The following is a 26,331-nucleotide window of genomic DNA, read 5'->3' as shown; positions in this document are numbered from 1 at the left end:
ATCTAAACCCAGAATCTATAACTACTTCTAACATCTACTCTAGTACATGGGTTTCCAATAGTTGAAAAGGTTAATTTCCAATAGATTTAAATTCCATATTTTATATAGACCTATTGTATTTTAGATATTTTGTACTTTTTATGTTTTAATTGCTTGTTTGAATTTTTTTAAAGGAAATAAATTTATTTATTTAAAATAATATATTTACGTGAGTGAAACAGTGCGTTATTTGCCTCCAAATAAATGTGTTTATTTGGATTTTTAAAAAATCAAGAAGCCTAAAGCCAGTTAGTTATACACACATCGATTTTTGTTCGTACGATATTTTGCCGTCCTTATGAATTCTATCAGATTAAACGAAACTTGACAAACATCATCTGTTTAAAATCATCTGGTTAATCCAATAGAATTTACAAGGACGGAAAAATATCAATCGAACAAGAATCTATGTTTGTGTGTAGCTAGCCTAATTGAATTGTTTGCTTACTTTATATTTGGAGTTCAGAGTGATTGAACGGTAGTGCCAGTGATTATACGAATTGGTATTGCGATTTAGAAAAAAACTTGTTTTTGGATTTAATATAGAATTGTATCATTTGTACTGCTGTTATTAGATTAAAAAACGCATTTTTTATTTTTAGAACTCGTTGCTGTAGCTCAATGCTTCTTTTTCCAGTCACGCCAAAAACTATTGTAATTTAATCCTATTATATTAAACGAGCAATTTCTGTATTTATATATCTGGTTATTTTTATAGAAATAGAAAGAAAAATAAAAATCTCAGTACCCTTTATGAATTAATTAATCACAACAGTGATCACTTGAAAATGGCATCAATGTCCGAAACATGTTGTGATTAAATAATTCATAAATGGTACTGAGATTTTTATTTTCATTCCTATTTCTATAAAAAGTAGCACTGTACAGAAAAGAGATAAATAAGCTGGTTATTTTTATATCTGGTTAGTTTGATGTCTGGTTATTTTTATATCTGGTTAGTTTGATGTCTGGTTATTTTTATATCTGGCTATTTTTATATTTTGTTATTTATGTTTTACGGATCTCGAAAACGGGTCTAACGATTCTCACGAAATTTGGAACATAGTGGGCTTATGATATAAAGATTCGATTGCACTAGGTCTCATTCTTTGGAAAACTTGCTGAACGACATTAGAAGGGTAATTCATCCTTGGAAAACAGATGATAATTTCGTCCGTCGTCTCTCGATAACAGAAGATGCGTGTGCCTGTGTGGGAGAGAGACAAAATTACTTCCAGCTGTGTAATCATAATCAATCAGCGAGAAATTTTATCTAGCTAGACAATTTAATCGATTTGATCAACATAATCTGATTTGTTGACATGGCATGATAATCCTCCTAAACTAGAGTATATCATAATTTTCAAAGTTGATCATTATTTGACAATTTCAAGTGATTAGTGAGTGTTATTTTGTTATTCAATTTGGTTTGTATATAATCTAAATTATAAATTTTTTGTTTCCAAATGTTTGAGCAGAAAGTTGAACCTGAATTCAAGTGTATGGAACATAACGTACTTTCTGGACTATTTATAGTGTATAAATCAAAATTCGGGAAAGATCAGTTTTGGGCTGTGCCTATTAGTACTTCCCCAATCATTTTAAAGAATTGTGTTCGGTTTATCAAAAGTCAATAAATAAATAACGAGCGAAGCTCGGTGCCCCGATATTGATTATTTAATTTGTAATAGTTATTTGTGCAACTAGTGCGCAAAGTGTCAGTTTGCTGCACCGAAAGAAACGTTTACGCCCGAGCCGTAGGCGAGGGCGGAATGGTTTCTTGAGTGCAGCAGAGGAACTTTGCGCACGTATTTCACATTAAGTTTTTCCTACAGTTACCATTGAATATGAAAAGTGGGTAATTATGGGTAAAATTGCCTGAAATCCATCAAATGTTTTCCTGTGTAATTTTATTATTGATAAAAACCTTAATCCTAAAATCCTAAAGTCCTCGTTGTCCTTGGTTATAATATATAATGAATAATAATTAGCGCGTTGTGCTTGGTTGCACCTCTGCTCACTATAGCAGCCCAGTCACTGTTACCAACTTCATTTGGATTTTGCTGCACTGTTGCTCCATATAACCTACTAAGTATTTTGCGTTGCCATATTGCAAATCTGGAGTGCAGAAAAATTTTTCCCGCACTAGAGCGGAAAAGTGATTCTTTGCGTTCTGTAATCAGTGCAGCAATGGCCACTTTTCAACGTAACTGTAGGAAAAAATATTTCTTTTATTTGGCAATAAATTCATTATTCATTCATAATATGAATGCAGTGGAAATATCAGTGTATTCTCGAGGATATGAATCCTCTTATTCGAGGAATATTGTGTAATCAGCGAGGCTTGATAGCTTTTGTGTGGGAAAGATGTAACGATCGCCGAAAGGAAGGTGCAAATGGAGAGTCAGACATGTTTTCATGCGGCCCAAGTTATTGCGGGAAGCGCCTCAAGCGGTATAACATGGGGATGGGAAGGCCAGCACTGGTATAGAGCAAACTAAATTGGAAACGAGATCGGATCAGCGCAGTCGAGAATAGAGGCTTCAGCTGGTTTGAGGAGAGAGGAAAGGCGTCATGGCGCGTCCCGACGCTTGCAATTAGAACCGTACGAAGAAGTTCAAGTGCGCGCGCGCTTGCCCACATACACACGCGTGCGTGTGTGACTGATAAGGCTGTGTAGAGCCGCAATATAAATCCGCCATTCCTAGCCAGGACTTGGACTGCTAATCAGATCTCGTGTCCGGCGATAATCAGATCTGCCTCCTCAACTCCTCCGCCTCCTCAACCACCTCCTCCTCTTCCTCCTTCTAATACAACTTCCTCCTCCTCAACAGCAAACCTATACTGATAAACACTTGGTGTTCACCTGAGAAGCGGTCGCTACCCGTTCACTCATTCATTCATTGCCTCCTCACTACTTAACCCCTCTCCCATCCACCCCATGTCTAAGCTCTAATGAAAATACCTCCCCCCACCCCTGCTGTTACCTCCCAAAGCCACATCATCCCCATTCATCAGCGTACATTGTGCTGTCAGTTGGAAAACACCGCTACACACAATACAGCTAATCATTTTCGTCATATCTCAATTTATTATCCATTAATAGCAACATGCCAGGAAATCTCGCCGCTGATCAACATTCGGAAATTTGCAAGTAGATGCAATTTGGTGGAATGCAGGTCGGTGGAGTTTGATGAGACTTTGCAGACAATTCGTGCTGCACAACGTTCCTTCTTCCTCTTCTTCTCCTTCTTCCTCCTCCTCCTCCACCACCTCCTCCTCCTCCTCCTCCTCCTCCTCCTTCTTCTTCTTCTTCTCTTCTTCTTCTTCTTCTTCTTCTTCTTCTTCCTCTTCTTCTCCTTCTTTTTCCTCCTCCTCTTCCTTCTTTTTCTTCTTCTTCTCCTTTTTCCTCTTCTTTTGCACTCCCTATTCTTATACTTCCTCCTTCTGTGTTGGTCCTTGAAATAGGTCATGTGATAAGATGTAGACGACGATGTAATACTGGCCTCAAATGAGCTGCAGGGAATAATTGTTTGGGGCAGCAGCTGTAGTACTGTAGCCTATACTGTAGTTTATTACTGTAGCCTATACTGTAGCTCTAGTACTGTAGTCTATACTGTAGCCTATTACTGTATCCCATACTGTAGCTCTAGTACTGTAGCCTATACTGTAGCCTATTACTGTAGCCTATACTGTAGCTCTAGTACTGTAGCCTATACTGTAGTTTATTACTGTAGCCTATACTGTAGCTCTAGTACTGTAGCCTATACTGTAGCTCTAGTACTGTAGCCTATACTGTAGCTCTAGTACTGTAGCCTATACTGTAGTTCTAGTACTGTAGTCTATACTGTAGCCTATTACTGTAGCCTATACTCTAGCTCTAGTACTGTAGCCTATACTGTAGCTCCAGTACTGTAGCCTATACTGTAGCTCTAGTACTGTAGCCTATACTGTAGCTCTAGTACTGTAGTCTATACTGTAGTTTATTACTGTAGCCTATACTGTAGCTCTAGTAATGTAGTCTATACTGTAGCCTATTACTGTAGCCTATACTGTAGCTCTAGTACTGTAGCATATACTGTAGTTTATTACTGTAGCCTATACTGTAGCTCTAGTACTGTAGCCTATACTGTAGCCTATATTGTAGCTCTAGTACTGTACCATATACTGTAGTTTATTACTGTAGCCTATACTGTAGCTCTAGTACTGTAGCCTATACTGTAGCCTATATTGTAGCTCTAGTTCTGTAGCCTATACTGTAGTTTATTACTGTAGCCTATACTGTAGCCTATACTGTAGCCTATTACTGTAGCCTATATTGTAGCTCTAGTACTGTAGCCTATACTGTAGTTTATTACTGTAGCCTATACTGTAGCTCTAGTACTGTAGCTCTAGTACTGTAGCCTATACTGTAGCCTATTTAGTTGAGCCAAGGTGGCCGGCCGCTTGTAAACTTACAGCGATCGCCTACAGCTGAAAGCTGTTCTCCTCTCATCTCATCTCGACGCAGTAACGAACCAGCAATGGCCAGGCATCAAACAAAGTCTACCAACTTGCTTTCCATTGACTATATCGTGGAAAACTTCTGGTAAACTTCACTCTCAACAACCAGGCTCTCTCCTATTTTTCCCCTCTCTTCCCTTCACTCTCTCTTCTTCTTTGTTATTTTCTTTCCCTCCACCTCGGGCGATGCAACTCGGCCAACGGGGTGAACTCCTAGTAGAGAAAGTATGATTTTTATAACTCAATTATAAACTCTGTTGTAGGAAAACTTTGCAAGAATTTCAAAGCCGTAAATCACAAAGCGTTGATCGAATTCTCAAACTTGTTAAATATCTGCGTCGATTCCAATGTCTTCATCAAGATTCATCTGGTTTAATGAGCGAAATTGTGGATCAGATGGGGAAATCCAGTCGAAAGAGTCCGCAATCAGAGTTGATTTCATTCAAATTGATTACTGATTTTGTTGTCATCAATAGTGAATAATTATTATAAATATTTATATTATTATTATAATTAATATATTATTATTATGTATTTATATATTTATTTATTCATATGCAAATACAATGCAGGTAAAAACAACAGGCATTTGCCCAAAACTGCTTCAAACCTTAATTTGGAATTCACAGTCTAAAGGTTATCCTACTTACGTAACTTAAATGATAATTCGTACACAATTTTGAGTCCAAAAAATGTATCTACTACAATTTTGAATTTATTAGATTGATCAATTTCCAAATACGAATCCAAACAAACTTTTCCTTCACAATAATTGCAAAAAAATATTGAAAATTTCACTCTTTATTATCATGATTATTATATTAATAAAATAACTAGTTTACCCGGCGAACTTCGTACCGCCAAAAAGTCAATATATCTCATGTCACACTTGACTTTATTTGGTGAATAATGAAAATTATCTGACAATCAATTTTTTCATTTACATCTAAATACGGACTTCCTATGTGCTTAGTCATGAAGCATTTATTATTCCGAAAACATACTCAATCAATTGGTAGTAATATCTATCAGTAAAGTGTTGAATAATAGAATAAAAATAGGTTAAATCAGTGTTTCAAAGATGAATTAAATGTTTTTTTCATAGTTGTTGATTGTCTATACTGTAGTTTATTACTGTAGCCTATACTGTAGCTCTAGTAATGTAGTCTATACTGTAGCCTATTACTGTAGCCTATACTGTAGCTCTAGTACTGTAGCCTATACTGTAGTTTATTACTGTAGCCTATACTGTAGCTCTAGTACTGTAGCCTATACTGTAGCCTATATTGTAGCTCTAGTACTGTACCATATACTGTAGTTTATTACTGTAGCCTATACTGTAGCTCTAGTACTGTAGCCTATACTGTAGCCTATATTGTAGCTCTAGTTCTGTAGCCTATACTGTAGTTTATTACTGTAGCCTATACTGTAGCCTATACTGTAGCCTATTACTGTAGCCTATATTGTAGCTCTAGTACTGTAGCCTATACTGTAGTTTATTACTGTAGCCTATACTGTAGCCTATACTGTAGCTCTAGTACTGTAGCCTATACTGTAGCCTATTTAGTTGAGCCAAGGTGGCCGGCCGCTTGTAAACTTACAGCGTTCGCCTACAGCTGAAAGCTGTTCTCCTCTCATCTCATCTCGACGCAGTAACGAACCAGCAATGGCCAGGCATCAAACAAAGTCTACCAACTTGCTTTCCATTGACTATATCGTGGAAAACTTCTGGTAAACTTCACTCTCAACAACCAGGCTCTCTCCTATTTTTCCCCTCTCTTCCCTTCACTCTCTCTTCTTCTTTGTTATTTTCTTTCCCTCCACCTCGGGCGATGCAACTCGGCCAACGGGGTGAACTCCTAGTAGAGAAAGTATGATTTTTATAACTCAATTATAAACTCTGTTGTAGGAAAACTTTGCAAGAATTTCAAAGCCGTAAATCACAAAGCGTTGATCGAATTCTCAAACTTGTTAAATATCTGCGTCGATTCCAATGTCTTCATCAAGATTCATCTGGTTTAATGAGCGAAATTGCGGATCAGATGGGGAAATCCAGTCAAAAGGGTCCGCAATCAGAGTTGATTTCATTCAAATTGATTACTGATTTTGTTGTCATCAATAGTGAATAATTATTATAAATATTTATATTATTATAATTAATATATTATTATTATGTATTTATATATTTATTTATTCATATGCAAATACAATGCAGGTAAAAACAACAGGCATTTGCCCAAAACTGCTTCAAACCTCAATTTGGAATACACAGTCTAAAGGTTATTCTACTTACGTAACTTAAATGATAATTCGTACACAATTTTGAGTCCAAAAAATGTATCTACTACAATTTTGAATTTATTAGATTGATCAATTTCCAAATACGAATCCAAACAAAACTTTTCCTTCACAATAATTGCAAAAAAAATATTGAAAATTTCACTCTTTATTATCATGATTATTATATTAATAAAATAACTAGTTTACCCGGCGAACTTCGTACCGCCAAAAAGTCAATATATCTCATGTCACACTTGACTTTATTTGGTGAATAATGAAATTATCTGACAATCAATTTTTTCATTTACATCTAAATACGGACTTCCTATGTGCTTAGTCATGAAGCATTTATTATTCCGAAAACATACTCAATCAATTGGTAGTAATATCTATCAGTAAAGTGTTGAATAATAGAATAAAAATAGGTTAAATCAGTGTTTCAAAGATGAATTAAATGTTTTTTTCATAGTTGTTGATTGTCAATAGATGGTCCAGAAAATATGCGATGTACGATGAATCACAGAGAATTCAAATTAAAAAAGGTAGGATTGTAAGGAGAAACCTTAAATTCATATTTGAAACCTATATCTGAACCTTTTTCAGATGATCTTGTTTGTTCATAGTCATGCATGATAACCGCTGAGTTTTGGACACTTCAAACACGTCATTTGTAGTCTCCTATCATCCAGGAACAATACCCTAAAATGTTCGACACTACTTCTGAAACACTCTGTATAATCTAATATTCTCTATTGAACTTATGTTATTGTTGTTGTATGTTGCAGGCGAAACTGGAAACTAAGGCACTGAAGGCTAAGCGTCCAGGCTTCACCGATGAAAGATACAATGAGACGTCCTACTACATTGAAAATGGTAGGTTATACTCATCACTCAATTATCCTAAAAAATTCAATTCACAGTTGCATACCAGAGCATTAATCCCCGCATAATTGTTTGTACGATATTCTGCAGTCCTTATAAATTCTATCAGATTAAACGGGACTTGACAAACATCATCCTATCCTATTATATTAAGCGAGCAATTTCTGTATTTTTATATATTTATATCTGGTTATTTATGTTCAACGCATCTCGAAAACAGCTCTAACGATTTTCACGGAATTTGGAAAATAGTAGGTTTATGATATAAAAATTCGATTGCACTAGATCTTATCCTTGGGAAAACTCGCTGAACGACATTAAAAGGATAATTCATCCTTGGCTGAAACAGCTGTGAATAGTGAAAAAAAGAGTGAGTGAGTGAGTAGGTATGTGAAAAATAAATATATCGCATCCCCGAAATTCATAAGATGACATAAATTATTATAGCCAGCTGTGAAATATAAACACGATCATTTTGAGAATTGAGTTCTGTTTATCAATAAATAAAAATAACGAGCGAAGCTCGGTGCCCCGATATTCTGTTTGAAATCATCTGTTCAATCTAATTGAATTTATAAGAACGGCAAAATATCGCACGAACAAAAATCGATGTGTGTGTGGGGCTTTAATTAAATGTAGAAACATAAACATTCACAATACTCTGATTTCTCTTTATTTTTTGGTTTAGATTCTTGAAGACGTAGACTAACCTCAAAAACGTTTAATTTTTTTAATCTCAACGTTCAACTTGTTATACAACTCTGACTACGAAGACAATAACTTTCAAAAATAATTTACCCATTAGCCAGTGGTCAATCCATTGGTAGCCATGTATAAGGAAGTCAAGAACAGTAGAAATGTTGAAGCCAATAGTATCTTACGTCACAAGGATGGGAAGGGGTCTTTTGCAGGCAAGAATGATGATTATTATTAGCGTATGGCTTTGAATGGTGGGGGACCCAAGGGTAGTTGCACCTCGCCGTATATAGTCCAAAGTTCCCTAATGGGAAACCGGACACTAAGGTTATAGTCAGCACAATACTTTGAATTTACACTTTTCACTTCGGAATAAAGTTCATTTTGATGTTAAAAAGTCAAAACATATACAAAACCGAAACAAAACACAAAACCACTAAGCCAAATTTAGAAAATATTAAATTTAGACAATAAATTTAGAGCCGAAAAATTATAGCATGTTACATTCATGGCAAGAACGATGTTTCTAGTCGAGGCGTTAGCCGAGACTAAAATTTCATTCGAGTACTGCAAAAGACATTCACGTCCAAGTAACGTACACTATTTTTTGTCATAATAATCTAAAAGAAGAATAATTGAGAAATAGAAAACATTACCTGCTCTTGCTGAAGTTACTACATGCATTCTATAAACATAACCTAGTTTACAAATTCCGAATCAGGAATTCTGTGGAAGCTGACAAAACTTCACCCTGGAGCGCAGAAGATTACTTTTTTGTAGTTGTTTTGCTGTTCCTATTTCGGAACTAAGAAATATACTCGATTGTAAAGGAAACATGTGGTTTCAATTTTCATTACAGTAGAGTATGCTGTAATGAGAATCATATGTTTATTTATTCAGCAAACAGTTGTTTACCGGCTTGATTTCATGCATGAAAAACAGCTGAGATTGAATGACTATGACAAAAATAAATTTTCGCCACACTGCACAGAAAGCAGCTGTTTTCCAGTCCCTACGTAGATCTGAAAGACATTGTTTGCAGACGACTCTCGTCTGATGTCAGAACAGGTTTCTTTCCGGCCTAGGCCGGATAGAGTACCCTTTCCAGCCGCTAACATGGAACTAAGAAAGGTGATCAAAAACAGCTGATCAAAAAACTTTTCATTATTTGTGTTCATTATTCAATAATTAAAACATTTATAATATCATCTTATTGTCATTAATTTGAAAGAATAAAAAAGAATGAACTCAACCTCCCACATAATTGAACATCATCTTTTAGGTTATTTAGACAAATCAGAATAAAAAATAAAAATATTTGGACAATTTCCTGATATTCAGATTACCTCAGATTTGCTAGAGCTATCACCTTCCACTTCTGCTTTCGGAAGTGCTTAGTAAACAACTATTCTCATATATATTATATATATATATATATAATATATATATATATTGTTTATTTTTGTGTGTGGTGAAAAATAGCGTTCGCACCACGGGCAAAAATGTTTTTCCGGCTTTCAATCTTTTCTAGTCCTCGGCCTACGGCCTCGGACTTGAAAGCCGATTTCGAGCCGGAAAAATCTCATTTTCTGCTCAGGTGCGAAATATACTATTACCCAGGTAAAAAAATTCAAATAGGTAAAATAAATTTAATCAGGTCAATCTTCCATTGGTAGCTATGGAGAAGGGAGTCAAGTACAGTAGAAATGTGTAAGGTCTTATGTATCATGACATATTCAATCCTCAACGGTTGGTTCACCATTTACACACTGGCAATTGACAATCTATGAGCGGATTTTGCGCCGTTGCAACCTACAACAAGAGTAATCGCATCAATTCTCAGCACGTTGCCAATGCTTTATGCTGGGTGGAGGGTTCCCTGAGCCCTTATCAGCAGCCCAGCGGTTATCAACTAGTAACAGCCTATCCCTTCGCCCTTCAGTCCGCCTGCAAGGAGTTACTCGATCTCCCTCCCTCTTCACTCAGCCTCTCTCCTTTTCTAATCCCTTTCCCTGCCCACACACACCCACGAACCAAATGAACTTTCAATCCGTTGCTGAATTGATTGGGAAAATTGTTGTTGAACTAAGAGTATTACTTCTCAACACTCAACTGAATTTCACTCGATAGCAAATAAGCTCTCCTCGAATGTATATTGGCTCTTTTCCCTTGCCTGCGTATCAATTTGACTTATTTCAGTAAGATTCTGATGCAGGTCTCTACAACTGCTTCTCCCCAAAGCTCTTTTCGTTCCACCTTCAAGCAGACCGTCTGTATTTCTCTGTTCCAATTTATTTTGATGTCTCGCTCTCTTGCTTTTCTCCTTGACAACTGATTTGAATTCTTTATCCTTTATTGACCGAGCGAAGTGAGGTCTAAGATTCAAGTCGACGGTTTGGCATCTCTCTTAATGTTTAAATGTTTGAATGTTTAAATGTTGCGCATTTACGGCGTAACGCGGTTATAGATTTTCATGAAATTTGACAGGTATGTTTCTCTTCAAAATTTAGAATTCCTTTCCGAAATGAGGTTATGTCTTCTAGATTTCTACAAAATTCTCAGGCCAAAAATATTTATACAAACTATTCTTTTGAATTTAGATGTTCCAAATTTCCCTGTATCCTTTAATCAGCTATGTTCGTTTCTAGTGACCCAGCAAAGGACTGGGATTCCTCAAATTATCTCAAAACCAATTAATCACGACCAAATGGAGTGCTTCATCCCTTCATTAGTGATAATAAGATTCAAATAACCTAATTCTCTTTTCAATAGTATTAAATATCGGGGCACCGAGCTTCGCTTGTTATTTATCCTATAGTATCAAACGAACAATTTCTGTTTATATGTTTGTATTTCACCGGATCTCGAAAACAGGTCTAACGATTCTCATGAAATTCAGAACATAGTAGGTTTATAATATAATAATTCGATTGCACTAGGTCTCATCCATGGGAAAACTCGCTGTAGGACATTAAAAGGATAATTCATCCTTGGAAAAACAACTGATAATAATTATTTCGTCGTCTGTTGATGATGGAAGTGAGTGAGCGAGTTCATGTGTGTGGGACTGTGACAAAATTATGACTCAGCTGTTGAACTTTTGTAATCATTCAATATGGTTGCAAAAAGGCCGGGTTATTTTCAACCCTGATTAGATCCATCATTTTGAAATGGTCCTCTCTGATTTGGTTCACGTGAAGTTAATCAGGATTAAATTTTAACCGGCTTTTGTGCAACCGGGCCTTTGTGAGGGAAATTTTTGCATTCCTCTGGGAATTATTCTCAATTTACTGTGATTAGATAGAACATTTCTGTATGAACTATGACTGTTATTATAATTCCTTCTTTCGTAATAAATTGTTTATGCTTTTGTACTCCAGAGCGAAGCTAGGTCCCCGATATTTTATTGTTAAACAGAACCCAATTCTCAAAAATGACTGGGAAAGGACTATCAGGCACTGTGTCTTCCCCGAATTGTTATTTATACACTATACTTTGTCCAAAAAGTAGGTTATGTTCCATACACTTGAATTCAGGTCCAATTTTCAGTCCAAACATTTGAAAAGTTTTAATTTAGATTGTCTACAAACCAAATTGAATAACACAATAGCACTCACTAATCACTTGAAACTGTAAAATAATGATTAACTTTTAATTATATATTATTTTTTATTTTTGTTTAGTTGAGAAGTTGAAATTGTGGTAATTATTCATATTAAATGAAAAAGACTAAGATATTGTCAAAAAACCACAGATTCATTGATACTTAGAAAGACCGGTTTCGGTTATTACACCATTGTCAATCTCTGATAAACTAAAACTAAATACAAGAGCAGCAGAATTTATACTAGTAGGCGAGTACTGCTATTGGTCAAGGGCATGATCGCCTGCCATTGGCCCAGCTAGACAGTCTCCTCCCACTCAACGGTGTCACAAAATTGCGGCTTAAGCAACAGACTCGTCATGATAACAAAATTTACATTAATAGCTTAGTTTACATCAATTTTTTTAGTTTTATTTCTCAAGTACTCCAACCATTCTTCCTGATTGTAAAAATCCATTGGCATGGATCCATTGGAAATTACATGATCCACCACAATACAGGCAACTTTATCACTTCAGTATCAGCTCTCTGTTCTGTTCCGCATTGGGGGCGCGACAGTCGAGACCGACGACAGTAGAGGACTGTTTTCCAGTCCTCTACGGTCGTAGGCCTCGACTGTCGGGGCTATACAAAAATTTGAGAGGCCTCAACTGTCGCCTAACGCAGGCGACATTTGAGGCCTCTTTTTCAGGAGTCTTCTACCGTCGCAGGTCTCGATTGTCGGAATGTCGAGGCTGTACAAACATTAGAGAGGCCTCAACTGTCGCCTAACGCAGGCGACATTTGAGGCCTCTTTTTCATGAGTCCTCTACCGTTGCTGGCCTCGAATGTCGCTGGTCTCGACTGTCGCAGGACTCTTCTGTCGTTTGCCTTGTTTGACATCGACCCTTCCGTATTACTCCAACCACGGAATAAGCATACCGTATATAGCATAAGCATATCTGTGCTCCAACTCAACTCCATCAAAAATGTTCTGATTGTCACTGATGCACTACTGACAGGACGCTCACGATCGTTTGCTCCTTGTTGCGTGGCAAATTGTTTGATTAATATTGAGTTGGGTTGGTAGCACCACAGAGGAAAGAAGCACTACGGTGGTATGCTTATTCCGTGGTAGCACTCACAAAATGTCAACTGCATTTTACTCTTGGCTTACTGCTGTTGGGTTTATTTACGTTTGTCAGAGGCAAAGAGTTTCTGAAAATATTGGTCGACGTCTCTGATCGTCTGCTGGAGGCTGCAAGAAGTGAGAGAGATTAATCTGAAAAGTCAGTGGGTAATTGGTGAAGTACAGTGAGCGCCATTACTTATTCAGCAAGGCTGTCTGCGGCTGTCACACCAATCCTCTCTCTCTCTTTCTCCATTATTAATACTTGTCTCTTCTTCTCCCTCTGATGTGTCGCGTCCTCTTGTGCTAAGTTCCCTCTGCTCTAATCGAGTCTGATGCCTCTTGCACTCTCTCTCTTCCTCTCCCCACCAGTTTGCTGATCTTTTCGCTTACCTACGACGTTTTCTTTTTCAATATTCAGGCTGCAACACATTTCATATAGATTGATTTTTCTAGACTCTAGCCGCATAAATTTCAGCATCATCTACATAAACCGAGGCACGGATTTGATTGAGCTCTTATCAGGTTCTTTAAGCTTTTGAGAAGTGAGATTTGCTGAGAGTGTTGAGTCTAATACGTTCGATAGATTCAGCTGGAAAATGTGTTACCTTTAAGCACAGAGTTGAGAACACTATTTGGTTTATTTATTCCGTGCTTTAAGCTTCAATGTCATCACCGTAAATCAAAGTTTTGAGAATGACTGCAATTCTATTGAAATGTCCCTTCTAGACAGATTAGATTAGATTTAGATTAGATTTCTTTATTTATGTATGTTACAATATTTACTGGCTTATACACTATAACTGCAATTCTATTGAAATGTCCCTTCTAGACAGATTAGATTACATTTAGATTAGATTTCTTTATTTATGTATGTTACAATATTCACTGGCTTATACACTAATTTACATTAAATGAAAGTAATGCTAATTAGTTTTAACGAGTTATACAAAGTATAAAAATTAATCAATGAGAATAAAGATTAAATGCAATTAGAATAACAATAATACTAGCAGTTCTGTGAACAGTAGACCTCACGCAGTATTCTCATCCACAAGTTCCTGATTGAAACTATAGACCTTATGGAAATACAGTAATAGACTTGCTTCTCCACACATCTGTGTAATAACTTGTCAGATGATTTATGATGAATAATTATATAGTCTGATTTTTACTCTAATATTAGTGTATGAAGGAGGCTCCTTTCTCCTTTTATCCTTGAAATGCAAAATTTCCAAAAACCGTGTATATACGTCGACGCGCAATTAAAAAAGGAACATACCTGTCAAATTTCATGAAAATCTTTTACCGCGTTTCGCCGTAAATGCGCAACATATAAACACATAAACATTCAAACATTTAAACATTAGGAGAAATGCCAAACCGTCGACTTGAATCTTAGACCTCACTTCGCTCGGTCAATAAAATTGTAATGTAACTTCATAAATCGGCGGTGTTTTAACAAATAATTGTCGATTCCCTAAGAAGGATATAAAATATAATATCCTCCCCATCAACACACGACCGGGTTGTAATAGAATAGAGCTGTTGGGAATATTATAACATGTGAATTTGTTATTTGAATCTAGAATTATGGGATGAATGATATTAGAATGAGTAATAGGGAGTACAATATTGCATTAATGATTCCAAATAGATGAATGAAACAAATGTTATGAGGTGGGATTTAATTAAGTGTTTAGAAATTAATTGAGTAATAATGTCGATATACAATAGGTACTAAAGAACAGAAAATGTTGAGATGAGATCATGAATATAATATATTATGTAAGATCGATGGATGAATGGAATGAAGAATGGAAAGGAAGGAAGATTAGAATAGACAGAATTAGACAGACTGAGAGAAATAAAGAAACTTTAAAATTTCATCCAATATATTTCACTTCATTATAGCGTGAATCAAAGTTTTGAGAATGACTGCAATTCTATTGAACTGTCCCTTCTTGACAGACTGATAGAGATAGAGAAACTTTACAATTTCATCCAATATATTTCACTTCATTATAGCCCACTGGAAACTAGAACATCAAATCATTGTACAAATTATAGGACCCGTATCCTAATGACATTTAACGTGTCTTCCCTTCTCAAAGTGCCTCGAAAACCTGGAAATTATCTCGCCTGAATTTTTACCGATAATTTTGTAGTAATTTTCCCCATATTTCAACAAGGTATTTTGTAAATCAGCTTGTGATAAGAAACCTGGTTTTGACTATGAATTGCTTCCATATCTACGTTCTAATAGTTTTTTCCTCCATTCTATTCAATCTCTTGAGTTGCATACAGATATAAGCGCCGCGAACATGAGCAATTCACTTTTAATCAGCTGACTATATCTGTATTTTTACAGAAACGGTAAGATACAGATATAAAAAGCTTGGCATCAGCTGATTAAAAGTGAATTGCTCATTTAATTTCGCAATTCACTTTTAATCAGCTGACTATATCTGTATTTTGACAGAAACGGTAAGATACAGATATAAAAAGCTTGGCATCAGTTGATTAAAAGTGAATTGCTCATTTAATTTTGCAGTTCACTTTTAATCAGCTGACTATATCTGTATTTTTACAGAAACGGTAAGATACAGATATAAAAAGCTTAGCATCAGCTGATTAAAAGTGAATTGCTCATTTAATTTTGTAATTCACTTTTAATCAGCTGACTATATCTGTATTTTTACAGAAACGGTAAGATACAGATATAAAAAGCTTAGCATCAGCTGATTAAAAGTGAATTGCTCATTTAATTTTGTAATTCACTTTTAATCAGCTGACTATATCTGTATTTTTACAGAAACGGTAAGATACAGATATAAAAAGCTTGGCATCAGCTGATTATAAGTGAATTGCTTATGTTCGCGGCGCGTAAATCTGTACGCACCTTTACATTAATAAATAATATTAATGGAAGATTCGTATATTTTCTGCATAGAGTTGCTAATTTCTTCATCAATTTGCTTAAACTTTGAACTTGGCTACCCCGAGTAATCATAGATTCTTGGATCTCGACTACCATTACAAATTAATATTCCGCATTCAATGGCGTACTTTGCCATTAGTAAAAGTTCTCGGAACGGATAGCATGTCTGAAACTTGACCATGCTCTTGCTTTGGCTCGGGAAGTGGCAATCAATATTTAGCTCCGCCATTGTTCTTAATAGATGATTCCACTTAAGATATCCGTTAGCCATTCGATCCGAAACTTGCTCTGTAACCATCAAAATTCGAAGAGTTCTGAAACATCGATTCCCCTCTGTTTCCCCCACTCCATTTAGATTAGTTTCTTGCTGATTAAGGAAAGTGATCTAGCCTGTGACGGTCTCTATCTTAATATCTAATGTGAAGGGGTTGATTGCCAGCAGTCGTTATAAGATACTCAATGCTAGTTCTAAATAGTGTTTTTCAAAGTTTGTAATTTTTGAATTATTTTTTAACTCAATTTAGAAGTATTTTTTCCTACAGTTACGTTGAAAAGTGGCCATTGCTGCACTGATTACAGAACGCAAAGAATCACTTTTCCGCTCTAGTGCGGGAAAAATTTTTCTGCACTCCAGATTTGCAACAAATACAATACAAATAGACATTGATTTTAACTTGAGTATAACAATATTATCAATGCAATATTTGGCACTGCCAACATAAGAAACCTTGTGTGTTGTCAGTGAGATGCGGTTAACTTATTCTGCTTCAATTAGAATTGGAACCGTTTTGGGCGTAATTAGCCTGTGGTACTTTTCTATAAGTTGTATAATTCTGAAAGATTGAATAACATAAATTAATCATTAAATAAATGCGTATTATTACTCCAAAATCGAGTTGAAAAAGTAATATCAATAGATGAGAAAGCAGCATCAATAGATGAATTATTTATCATTCTATACATTATGGTCATACTCAGAGCATTCTATTTTCTTTGGTACAAATCAATAACCATTAAAGATGCCATATAATTTGAATTGAATGAATGAATTCATTGTATTGAATTAATCATTCTATACATGATGGCCATACTCAAAGCATGCTATTTTCTTTGTTAAAAACCAATATCCATTAAAGATACCATATCATATGAACTGAAGAAATATTTATTGTTAGAATGATGTTTATAATTGAAATAAGGATTCCTTCATTAAATAGGTTCATTTTTGAACTATTAATTGTTGAGCATTTTTGAGCTTAACAGATTATGTCTATTTTTCATGCATTTTGTATATAATTAAGGATTATTTTTCAAGGTTGCGATTGTCTATTATAGACTTATTCTATATCTTTCTTTCCGAAATTAAATTTTCTACAAGTTCTGTAGGAAAATATTTTGTGTTTATTGTACATTAAACATAGTAAATCTGCTTCAAACCTTAAAGGAACTTGTTTTTCGGAACCAAGTTTCGCGTATTTCGTCACATATATTAAAAACTACTGTAGCTAACGGTCTGGAAACGGTTTTATTCAATTTATCAGTTCATTTTACATAAAGCACGCTGAATTCAACATCTTGATTAACAGCCAACAAATACCCGCAGGGCAGGGGAACTGAAATTCTGACGAAATCTTTCACTCTGTATAACTACAGTAATTACGATGGGTAGGCTGGTAGGCCTATGAATGTGATGGTGTTTCATGAAGTTAAGTAACAGCATAGAGAAACGATAGCATAAGTAGATATCCCATGGTATAGGGCGTTTATGTCGCAACTTTTACTGTTATCTCAAGCCGAAAGTCCACGTAGTTCTTTCCCGTGAAGCTCTAAGACGCTCGTAGTCTCTCATATTGTGCCGTTCATACATTCTTACCCGGTCAAAACAGTAAAAATCTACAATAATCGGCAGTAATCGGCTTGAGAAAACAGTAAAAGTTGCGACATAAACGCCCTATATCATGGGATATCTACTTACGCTATTGTTTCTCTATGGTATAACTTGGTAACTAAGCATTTTCGTACCGACGTTAATTAGAACTTTTTTCTTCTTTTGATGTGAGGAATCACCCCCTGGCTTATGGACATCTTTTTCAGAACACACTGTATGAATATATCCTTAATTAATGTGGCTGAGACGATGAAAATCAAGTTGGCAGCAAATGCCTTCTGTATGGATATCTGTGATCAGAATACTGTGACAAAGTGGGATGCTAAAAAAGTGTACCGACAATCTGTACTGAACTGTTTTCGAACTTCTTTTGTTGGCTTTGTGTTCATTGGAAATGTCAAATTGTTTTAAAATAATTATTGTCTGTGAATTTTCTAACTGTATACCTCTCAAATAGCTAAATAGCTAGAGAGGTTATTATATATGTACTTGGTGAATTGTAATATTGTGAAAATTAAAATAAATAAATAAATTGAAAATTGAAAAAAAATTGAAATTGAAAAAATATTCCAAAGTGACAAATCGTATATAATAGTTTTTTAAGTAATGATCCGATGATTTCCATGTTTGTAAGTTTCAAAGAATCACTTGTCTTGTGATTCAGTGGATCGCGTTTACTCTTATCGGTTGCTCTCATGTTGGTTCCTTATCAATTTTGAAATTTCATCAAAATTCAGTTAAAAACAGTGATGAAGTGTCGATTGTCACTAGCCATAGCTCGTATTGTCTAGAACACGTTCCGAACTCTGTTCAGACTTAGTAAGCAGACGTTGTTCAGCTAAAATATGTGAAGTGGGCTTGATCTGCGACGCTCTCAACGCGAGTAGATGATGGTAATTAGTGTGTGGTTAGCAGAAAACAGGATTAAGAAAAGATAGCAAAGTGCCTACCGTGTCCTCAGTACAGAAGAGTGTGAACAGGGCGCCGCCGTCTAACAATGCAATAGCTGACTCAGCTGTGGGGTTGGGAACCTGCCTGCATCCCTCACTTCTTCTCCTTCTTTCAAGGAAAGTGCATACCCTCCTCTCACTCTCCTCTTCACTTTCATTAGCGAGCACCTGGGGGCAGACCAGACACAGAGCACAGCTCTTTTCAACACTTGCTTATCTCTAATCTTGCAAACTCAATAGCGACGAGCTTCTTTGGACCGCTGTAATTACACCATTGTCACTTCTATTTGCTCACGCCCACCCGAAAAAACGTGTTCGAACTCACTTTACATTTCTACAGTCTCATCTACATTCCTGCCGACATTTGCAAATGCTAAATAAGCATCGTTAGTCGAAGCGATTCGGGGATTCGACTAGTTGATAACTATCATCGCAATAGTCCTCTCATTTACAAGCAATTTGAATGGGCGATACAAAAAACGTAGCTGGTCTAGTCGCTACTTCATTTGATACAATCTTGCAAGTCGTATAAAACTGTGCAAATTAAGAGATTCTCAGTAATTAGGAACTAAAGTGCGAGATAAATTACTTTTAACATGAAGAGGAGAAACCCATTTCTCCCTCCACAGTTTGTAGCATAGACACAGACGGACATCCTGCGCACAATTGGATGCGCCGTGTCATTTTGCTTCATGTTCTTGTGATGGAAACATCTCAAACCAATATACCTGACCAGTAAACGATTTTGGAACAATGCCAGGCACTAGCTGGAGGGGAGTGTTGGCGCGACGCGTTAGAATGCTGCTAGGTAGTGGGAGTGATTAGTGGAGGATAGAGCATCCGTCTTCGAGAAAGAGCTGTGTTAAAATTAATTTATCTCGCACTTTAGTTCAAGGCATTGAAAAAACTTGATTGTGTTTCCCGAGTAATTGATAATGTAATGTATGAATTATTCTTCAATGTTGTTTTCCATCACGAACTGCTTATTATTAAATCACTTTTTGCTTTTAGATAAAACGACAAGCAGTCAGATATTTTACAATAAATGAATTAATCACTCACTGTGACAACAAGATCTTTCAGCAGGTCCGCCATCTTCTTGATTGTCTAGAGTTGTCTACAAATGAATTAATCACTCACTGTGATAACGAGATCTTTCGGCAGGTCCGCCATCTTCTTGATTGTCTAGAGCTGTCTACAAAAGAATTAATCACTCACTGTGACAATGAGATCTTTCGGCAGGTCCGCCATCTTCTTGGTTGTCTAGAGGTGTCTACAACCAAGAAGATGGCGGAACTGCCGAAAGATCTCGTCACAGTGAGTGATTAATTCATTTATTGGAAAATATCTGACTGCTAGTCGTTTTTTCCAAAAGCAAAAAGTAATGTATGAATATCAGGGCAAGATACGATCAAGGTTTTTGAGAGATGCTAAGAGATTTGTAATGGAATGTGAGAATATAGATGCCTTTTCTAGAATTCTCATGTAGCCTTATAAACTTGTTTATCATAATATTGTACAATATACTTCGAAGCTAAAATTGATAAATCATCGATACTGTTATGTAATATGTGTCACTTCATATGCGACTGTCGGCCTCAGTAACTACATTTTAGCGCTAGTTTTGTAATCAATTTTATATCACCATCTCAAACAGGTCTAGTGCCTCGAGATGCAAATACTCAATTGGCATTGCATTTTATTTTGTAATAGTATTTTCCCATGTTGTAAAATTTGTATTGCTTTTATTATGTATTTCCATAGATAAACAATAGCGTAAGTAGATATCCCATATCATAACTTAGAATAGAACATATAATAAATAATTGAACTGATCATTCTGCCTTCTCATATATGAAATGAAATGTTTTATTGGCAAAAATATAAAATTACAACATCTTAGAAATACCATAGAGAAACAATAGCATGAGTAGATATCCCATGGTATAGGGCGTTCATGTCGCAACTTTTACTGTTATCTCGAACCGATTATTATCAATTACTGTCGGTTTTTACTGTCTTGTTGGGATGAGAGTGTATAAACGGCACAGTATGAGAGACTACCAGCGTCACACAGCTTCACGGGAAAGAACTACGTGGACTATCGGCTTGAGATAACAGTAAAAGTTGCGACATAAACGCCCTATACCATGGGATATCTACTCATGCTATTGTTCTTTGAGGTATTTCTAAGATGTTGTAATTTTATATTTCTGTCAATAAAACATTTCATTTTATATCTGAGAAGGCAGAATGATCAGTTCAATAATTATTATTTATCATATGTTTTATTCAAAGTTCTGATATTTCTTCTGGTGATACTATTCTAGCCTTAAATTACTCCACTTATATGGACTACTTTATTAATTTTTTTTTTAAATATAGAAACGTGAAGTACCCTTTTATTTAAACATGTTAAGCTTTAAATTCTAAATTTAAACTTGAAAATGGCCAAAGTAGGCCGAAACTAGTTGTTTGAAATGTTATAAAGTTTAAAATGTTTTAAATAAAAGGGTACTTCATGTTTTATATTGTTTTTAATAATATTCTAGCCTACTATGTGCTCTTCAGTCAAGAACCTTTGAACGTTGAAAAAATTCACAATCCAAAAGAAACTTGAAGCCCATTTCTGAAGCTTAAACTGATTGGGGATAGTTAGTAGGCTAGTGCAATTCTTGAAATTAAATTGTAATAATTAAGTTTTATCATAGAGAAACAATAGCATGAGTAGATATCCCATGGTATAGGGCGTTCATGTCGCAACTTTTACTGTTATCTCGAACCGATTATTATCAATTACTGTCGGTTTTTACTGTCTTGTTGGGATGAGAGTGTATAAACGGCACAGTATGAGAGACTACCAGCGTCACACAGCTTCACGGGAAAGAACTACGTGGACTATCGGCTTGAGATAACAGTAAAAGTTGCGACATAAACGCCCTATACCATGGGATATCTACTCATGCTATTGTTCTTTGAGGTATTTCTAAGATGTTGTAATTTTATATTTCTGTCAATAAAACATTTCATTTTATATCTGAGAAGGCAGAATGATCAGTTCAATAATTATTATTTATCATATGTTTTATTCAAAGTTCTGATATTTCTTCTGGTGATACTATTCTCTAGCCTTAAATTACTCCACTTATAAGGACTACTTTATTAATTTTTTTTTTAAATATAGAAACGTGAAGTACCCTTTTATTTAAACATGTGAAGCTTTAAATTCTAAATTTAAACTTGAAAATGGCCAAAGTAGGCCGAAACTAGTTGTTTGAAATGTTATAAAGTTTAAAATGTTTTAAATAAAAGGGTACTTCATGTTTTATATTGTTTTTAATAATATTCTAGCCTACTATGTGCTCTTCAGTCAAAGAACCTTTGAACGTTGAAAAAATTCACAATCCAAAAGGAACTTGTAGCCCATTTCTGAAGCTTAAACTGATTGGGGATAGTTAGTAGGCTAGTGCAATTCTTGAAATTAAATTGTAATAATTAAGTTTTATCATAGAGAAACAATCGCATAAGTAGATATCGCATGGTATGGGGCGTTTATGTCGCAACTTTTACTGTTATCTCAAGCCGATAGTCCACGTAGTTCTTTCCCGTGAAGCTTTGTGACGCTGGTAGTCTCTCACATTATGCCGTTCATACACTCTTACCCGGTCGAAACATTAAAAATCGACAGTAATCCGCTTGAGATAATAGAAAAAGTAGCGACATAAACGCCCTATACCATAGGATGTCTACTTACGCTATTGTTTCTCTATGGCTTCATCTTGTTATACTGTTTACTATCTTGTCACTGTATTGAGAAAATTGTTCTATATGATCTTCTAATGAGCTTAGGCATGCGAACCAAAATATTGTATTACCAAGTTTTATTATGTGGAATAATGTTTTGACAGGGCTACGGAAAGTGTACCCCTACTACTTCACGTTCACCACCTTCACCAAGGGCCGATGGGTCGGTGAGAAAATCCTTGATGTCTTCGCCAGGGAATTCAGAGCACATCCTGCTGAAGAATATGTTAGTACCATTCCATTTATTATTATTTATTCCATATTTATTACAAGTCTTCAATTTTTTTAGTTCAAGCTCTTTAAACATCTTAAACATAGAACAGGCGGATGATAAAATATGGAAGTTTTGTCTTATTGAGAAAACATTAAGAGCCGGTTCCGAGCTCGGGATTTAAGTAAGTTCTAGACTTAAAACAGCTGGAGTCAGAAAATTGGATTTCCGAAACGGGGCGTAGTCGCAGTCATTGTCATAGTTACATTTGAATGAAATTTCAAAAAAACTAGAAAATTAAACACAAAATAAAATAATGTGAAAATAGTGTAAAGTTTTAGCTATTTTGAATTATTTAGAAATGTTTAATTTCGTCAAGAAAAAACGTTTCCAATTATAGAAATGAGAAAATAAAAACTTCGACTACGCCCCGTTTTGGAAAGCGAATTTCCTGACTCCTTCCTACTTCTTCCTTAGTAAATTGAAAATGCTGCGTTTTTGCTTAGTAAAAAAAGAAATATCATGTAGATACTGCGTTTTTGATGTTATTATTTCCTAAACAAAAGGAAATACTGCGTTCTTGTTTAGCTCAATAGATAGAGCTCGATGAGCTGAGAATTTTGATATATCCTATATAACTCATTTTGTGAAACTTTTTTAGATAATGCGTTTTTTCTCGGTAGAGCAGTCTGTATTATATATAATTTCCTTATATCATATTTTACAGTAGCATAATCAATTTCCCTGTTAGTATAATTTGGTTCAATTGTGCATTGTAAACTAATTATTTGACTGGTGTTTTCTAGGAGCGATGTATAAGAACAGGCTCATTGACTGTAAACTATGAGAAGGTGGATGTGGATTATAGGCTAAAACATAACGACCTCCTGGCCAATGTTGTTCATAGGTAAGTTTGTAGTAACTACTATTGATAACCTGACTTAACCTCACTTTTAGGACATTGCAGCCATTTGCCGGTGTACACTTTGTAATGAGCAAAGATTTGGATATTCAAAGAAAATGTAGAATTTGTGTTGTAATCATAATTAATACTGTTGGAAAGTGAGACGAATTGGAAGCTTGCAAACTAAACTGCCATTTCAATAATCATTCCTAGGCCTATTTGCGTGCGGTAGTTGGCTGCATATTACTCCATCTTATTCACTGTCTGACTTGCACCGTAACATACACAATAAAACAGGTCTTATTCCGTTCAGAGCAAATAGAACTCCCAAAAACTCCAAATTCCAATTCCTAAATACACGGGTGTTTCAGTGAAACGGGAAATTTTGAAAGTTGAATAATTTCAAGAAAAAGAAATCTTCAAATAAAGTTTTTCATATCATTCAATAGTAAAAATAATGCCATTTTAGAAAAATGCCGTAACATTTATTTTTTGAAGATGACATCTTGCAGGTGTACTCCTTTTCTATGCAAACATTCCTGTCGTTACATTGTCCATGGTTTGACGTAACATTACAACTGGAATTACTGAAATCGCTTCTCGAATTTTGGTTTCCAATTCTTCCGTTGTTGCAGAATTGAAAGCCAAGATTCGAGAAGCGATTTCAAATAATTCCAGATGTAAAAGGTGCGTACAGATATACGCGCCGTGAACATGTGCAATTCACTTTTAATCAGCTGACTATATCTGTATTTTTACAGAAACGGTAGGATACAGATATAAAAAGCTTGGCATCAGCTGATTAAAAGTGAATTTTTTTGCTCATGTTCGCGGCGCGTAAATCTGTACGCACCTTAATGTTATGTCAAACCATGGACAATATAACGAAGAGACTACTGGAATGTTTGCGTAGAAAAGGAGCAAACCTGCAAGATGTCATCTTCAAAAATAAATGTTATGGTATTTATTCTAAAATGACATTATTTTTACTATTGAATGATATGAAAAACTTTATTTAAAGATTTGTTTTTCTTGAAATTATTCAACTTTCAAAATCTCCCGTTCTCTGAAACACCCTGTACTTTTCGTTCAAAACCATCCATTATTGGTAGCCCAAAGTGATTAACAATTTTTCCCCACTCATACAAATTCACTGAAGATTCATTTCATTCGGAGAAAGAGCTCATGATTGGTTTGTTTCTATTTTCTCAATTTTTGTCCGTTTTTTCCTGTATCTGATGCTTTGACAAGTTTCAGACCCTTCTGAATAGAAAGGCAGAGGACGCTATTTAATCCATATGAATAATCCTCTCATAAATAAAAACATGGAACAAAGAACTACCTGACATTTTTCTCAAAAACCAATAATCTCCCTTCTGTACAAATCTTGGTGTTTCAAAATGTGTGATATTACTGAATTTACACCCTTTATTGAATTGATTGTTTCAACCCCAAACTCAAAATCGTACAACTTGTTATTATTATCTCATTTATAGGCCTACTTGTATAGTTACTATGAATTCTGTTACCAATTGGTGGTTAGTTTTCTTGATGTATTAGTCTCATTATAAAATTATAAGTATTTTGGCATTTTGATGTAGAAAATACTATGAATTCTGTTACCATTTGGTGGTTATTTTCCTTGATGTATTAGTCTCATTATAAAATAAAAATTATTTTGGCATTTCCATATAGAGAAAATGAAAAGGATATCTGTATAACAGAATTAAATGGTTACTGATCTTACTTGAAAGTTTTGAGCAGAAAGAGAAGGTTATAAATAATCAAAAGATTAGATTGTTCATCTGAGGAATAAATTAATTTCAAAATAATAAAGATCATCAATGATAATATAATATAAATTAAAACTGTTAGAATATCAGTTCAACACTTCTAGTTACACTATAGATTACTATAGTTACTCAACTAATTTTAAAAAAATATTTATCTATTTTAATTTTTAATTCTAATTTTTATTTATCTATTTATACATTGATGGATACAATATAATTCTCAACTATGAATGATTGGGAAGGGAACAACAGGCTTAAAGCCCAAAACTGTTCCTTTCCCAAATTTAGATTGAAATGAAGGATATCATTATATATCAGTTAAACAGGGAGTTTTTTGGGAGAGTTTTTTTGAGTATTTTGCAAGATCAATATGTTATTTTCCATAATAGGCAAACATGTATTATTATTATGTTATCTACATATTTTCAGCATTTATGGTCCGTATTTCCTCTTCTCTTTTCAAGACATTAATTTTGTCTCCTACAATAATTGGAAATGATTTATTAACTCCAATTCCTAGATTGTACTAGCTGGTTGAATTATCTTGTTAATAGAACCAGGACCTCCTAAATATTAGGTATTTAGGAGGTCCTGATAGAACCCGGTAATAGAACAATATTACCATAGCCACCTCTAATAAAAGGCCGCGGCCTACGATATTGCAACGTCGCAGTGTAGGCCTAGATTCTAATACATGATTGATGAAAAAGATTAAAAAAAATACCAGC

At 35.1% G+C, this 26,331-nt stretch overlaps 1 protein-coding gene across 3 annotated transcripts in view; it reads left to right on the top strand.

The window, feature by feature from the left end:
- Nucleotides 1–26,331, top strand: part of LOC111053226 (uncharacterized protein C18B11.02c) — a 658,598-nt gene that overhangs the window by 596,642 nt on the left and 35,625 nt on the right. For all 3 annotated transcript variants that reach the window (XM_039425338.1, XM_039425336.1, XM_039425337.1), the window contains exons 3-5: nt 7,608–7,695; nt 22,800–22,921; nt 23,713–23,813. In XM_039425338.1, the coding sequence (XP_039281272.1) occupies nt 7,608–7,695; nt 22,800–22,921; nt 23,713–23,813 (311 nt within the window). The remainder of the gene's footprint in view (nt 1–7,607; nt 7,696–22,799; nt 22,922–23,712; nt 23,814–26,331) is intronic.

Source organism: Nilaparvata lugens, chromosome 3 (genome assembly GCF_014356525.2).
Source record: "Nilaparvata lugens isolate BPH chromosome 3, ASM1435652v1, whole genome shotgun sequence".
In the NCBI taxonomy this organism is placed as follows: domain Eukaryota; kingdom Metazoa; phylum Arthropoda; class Insecta; order Hemiptera; family Delphacidae; genus Nilaparvata; species Nilaparvata lugens.
The sequence above is the reverse complement of the archived record's forward strand: the minus strand, read 5'-3'. Positions and strand labels throughout refer to the sequence as shown.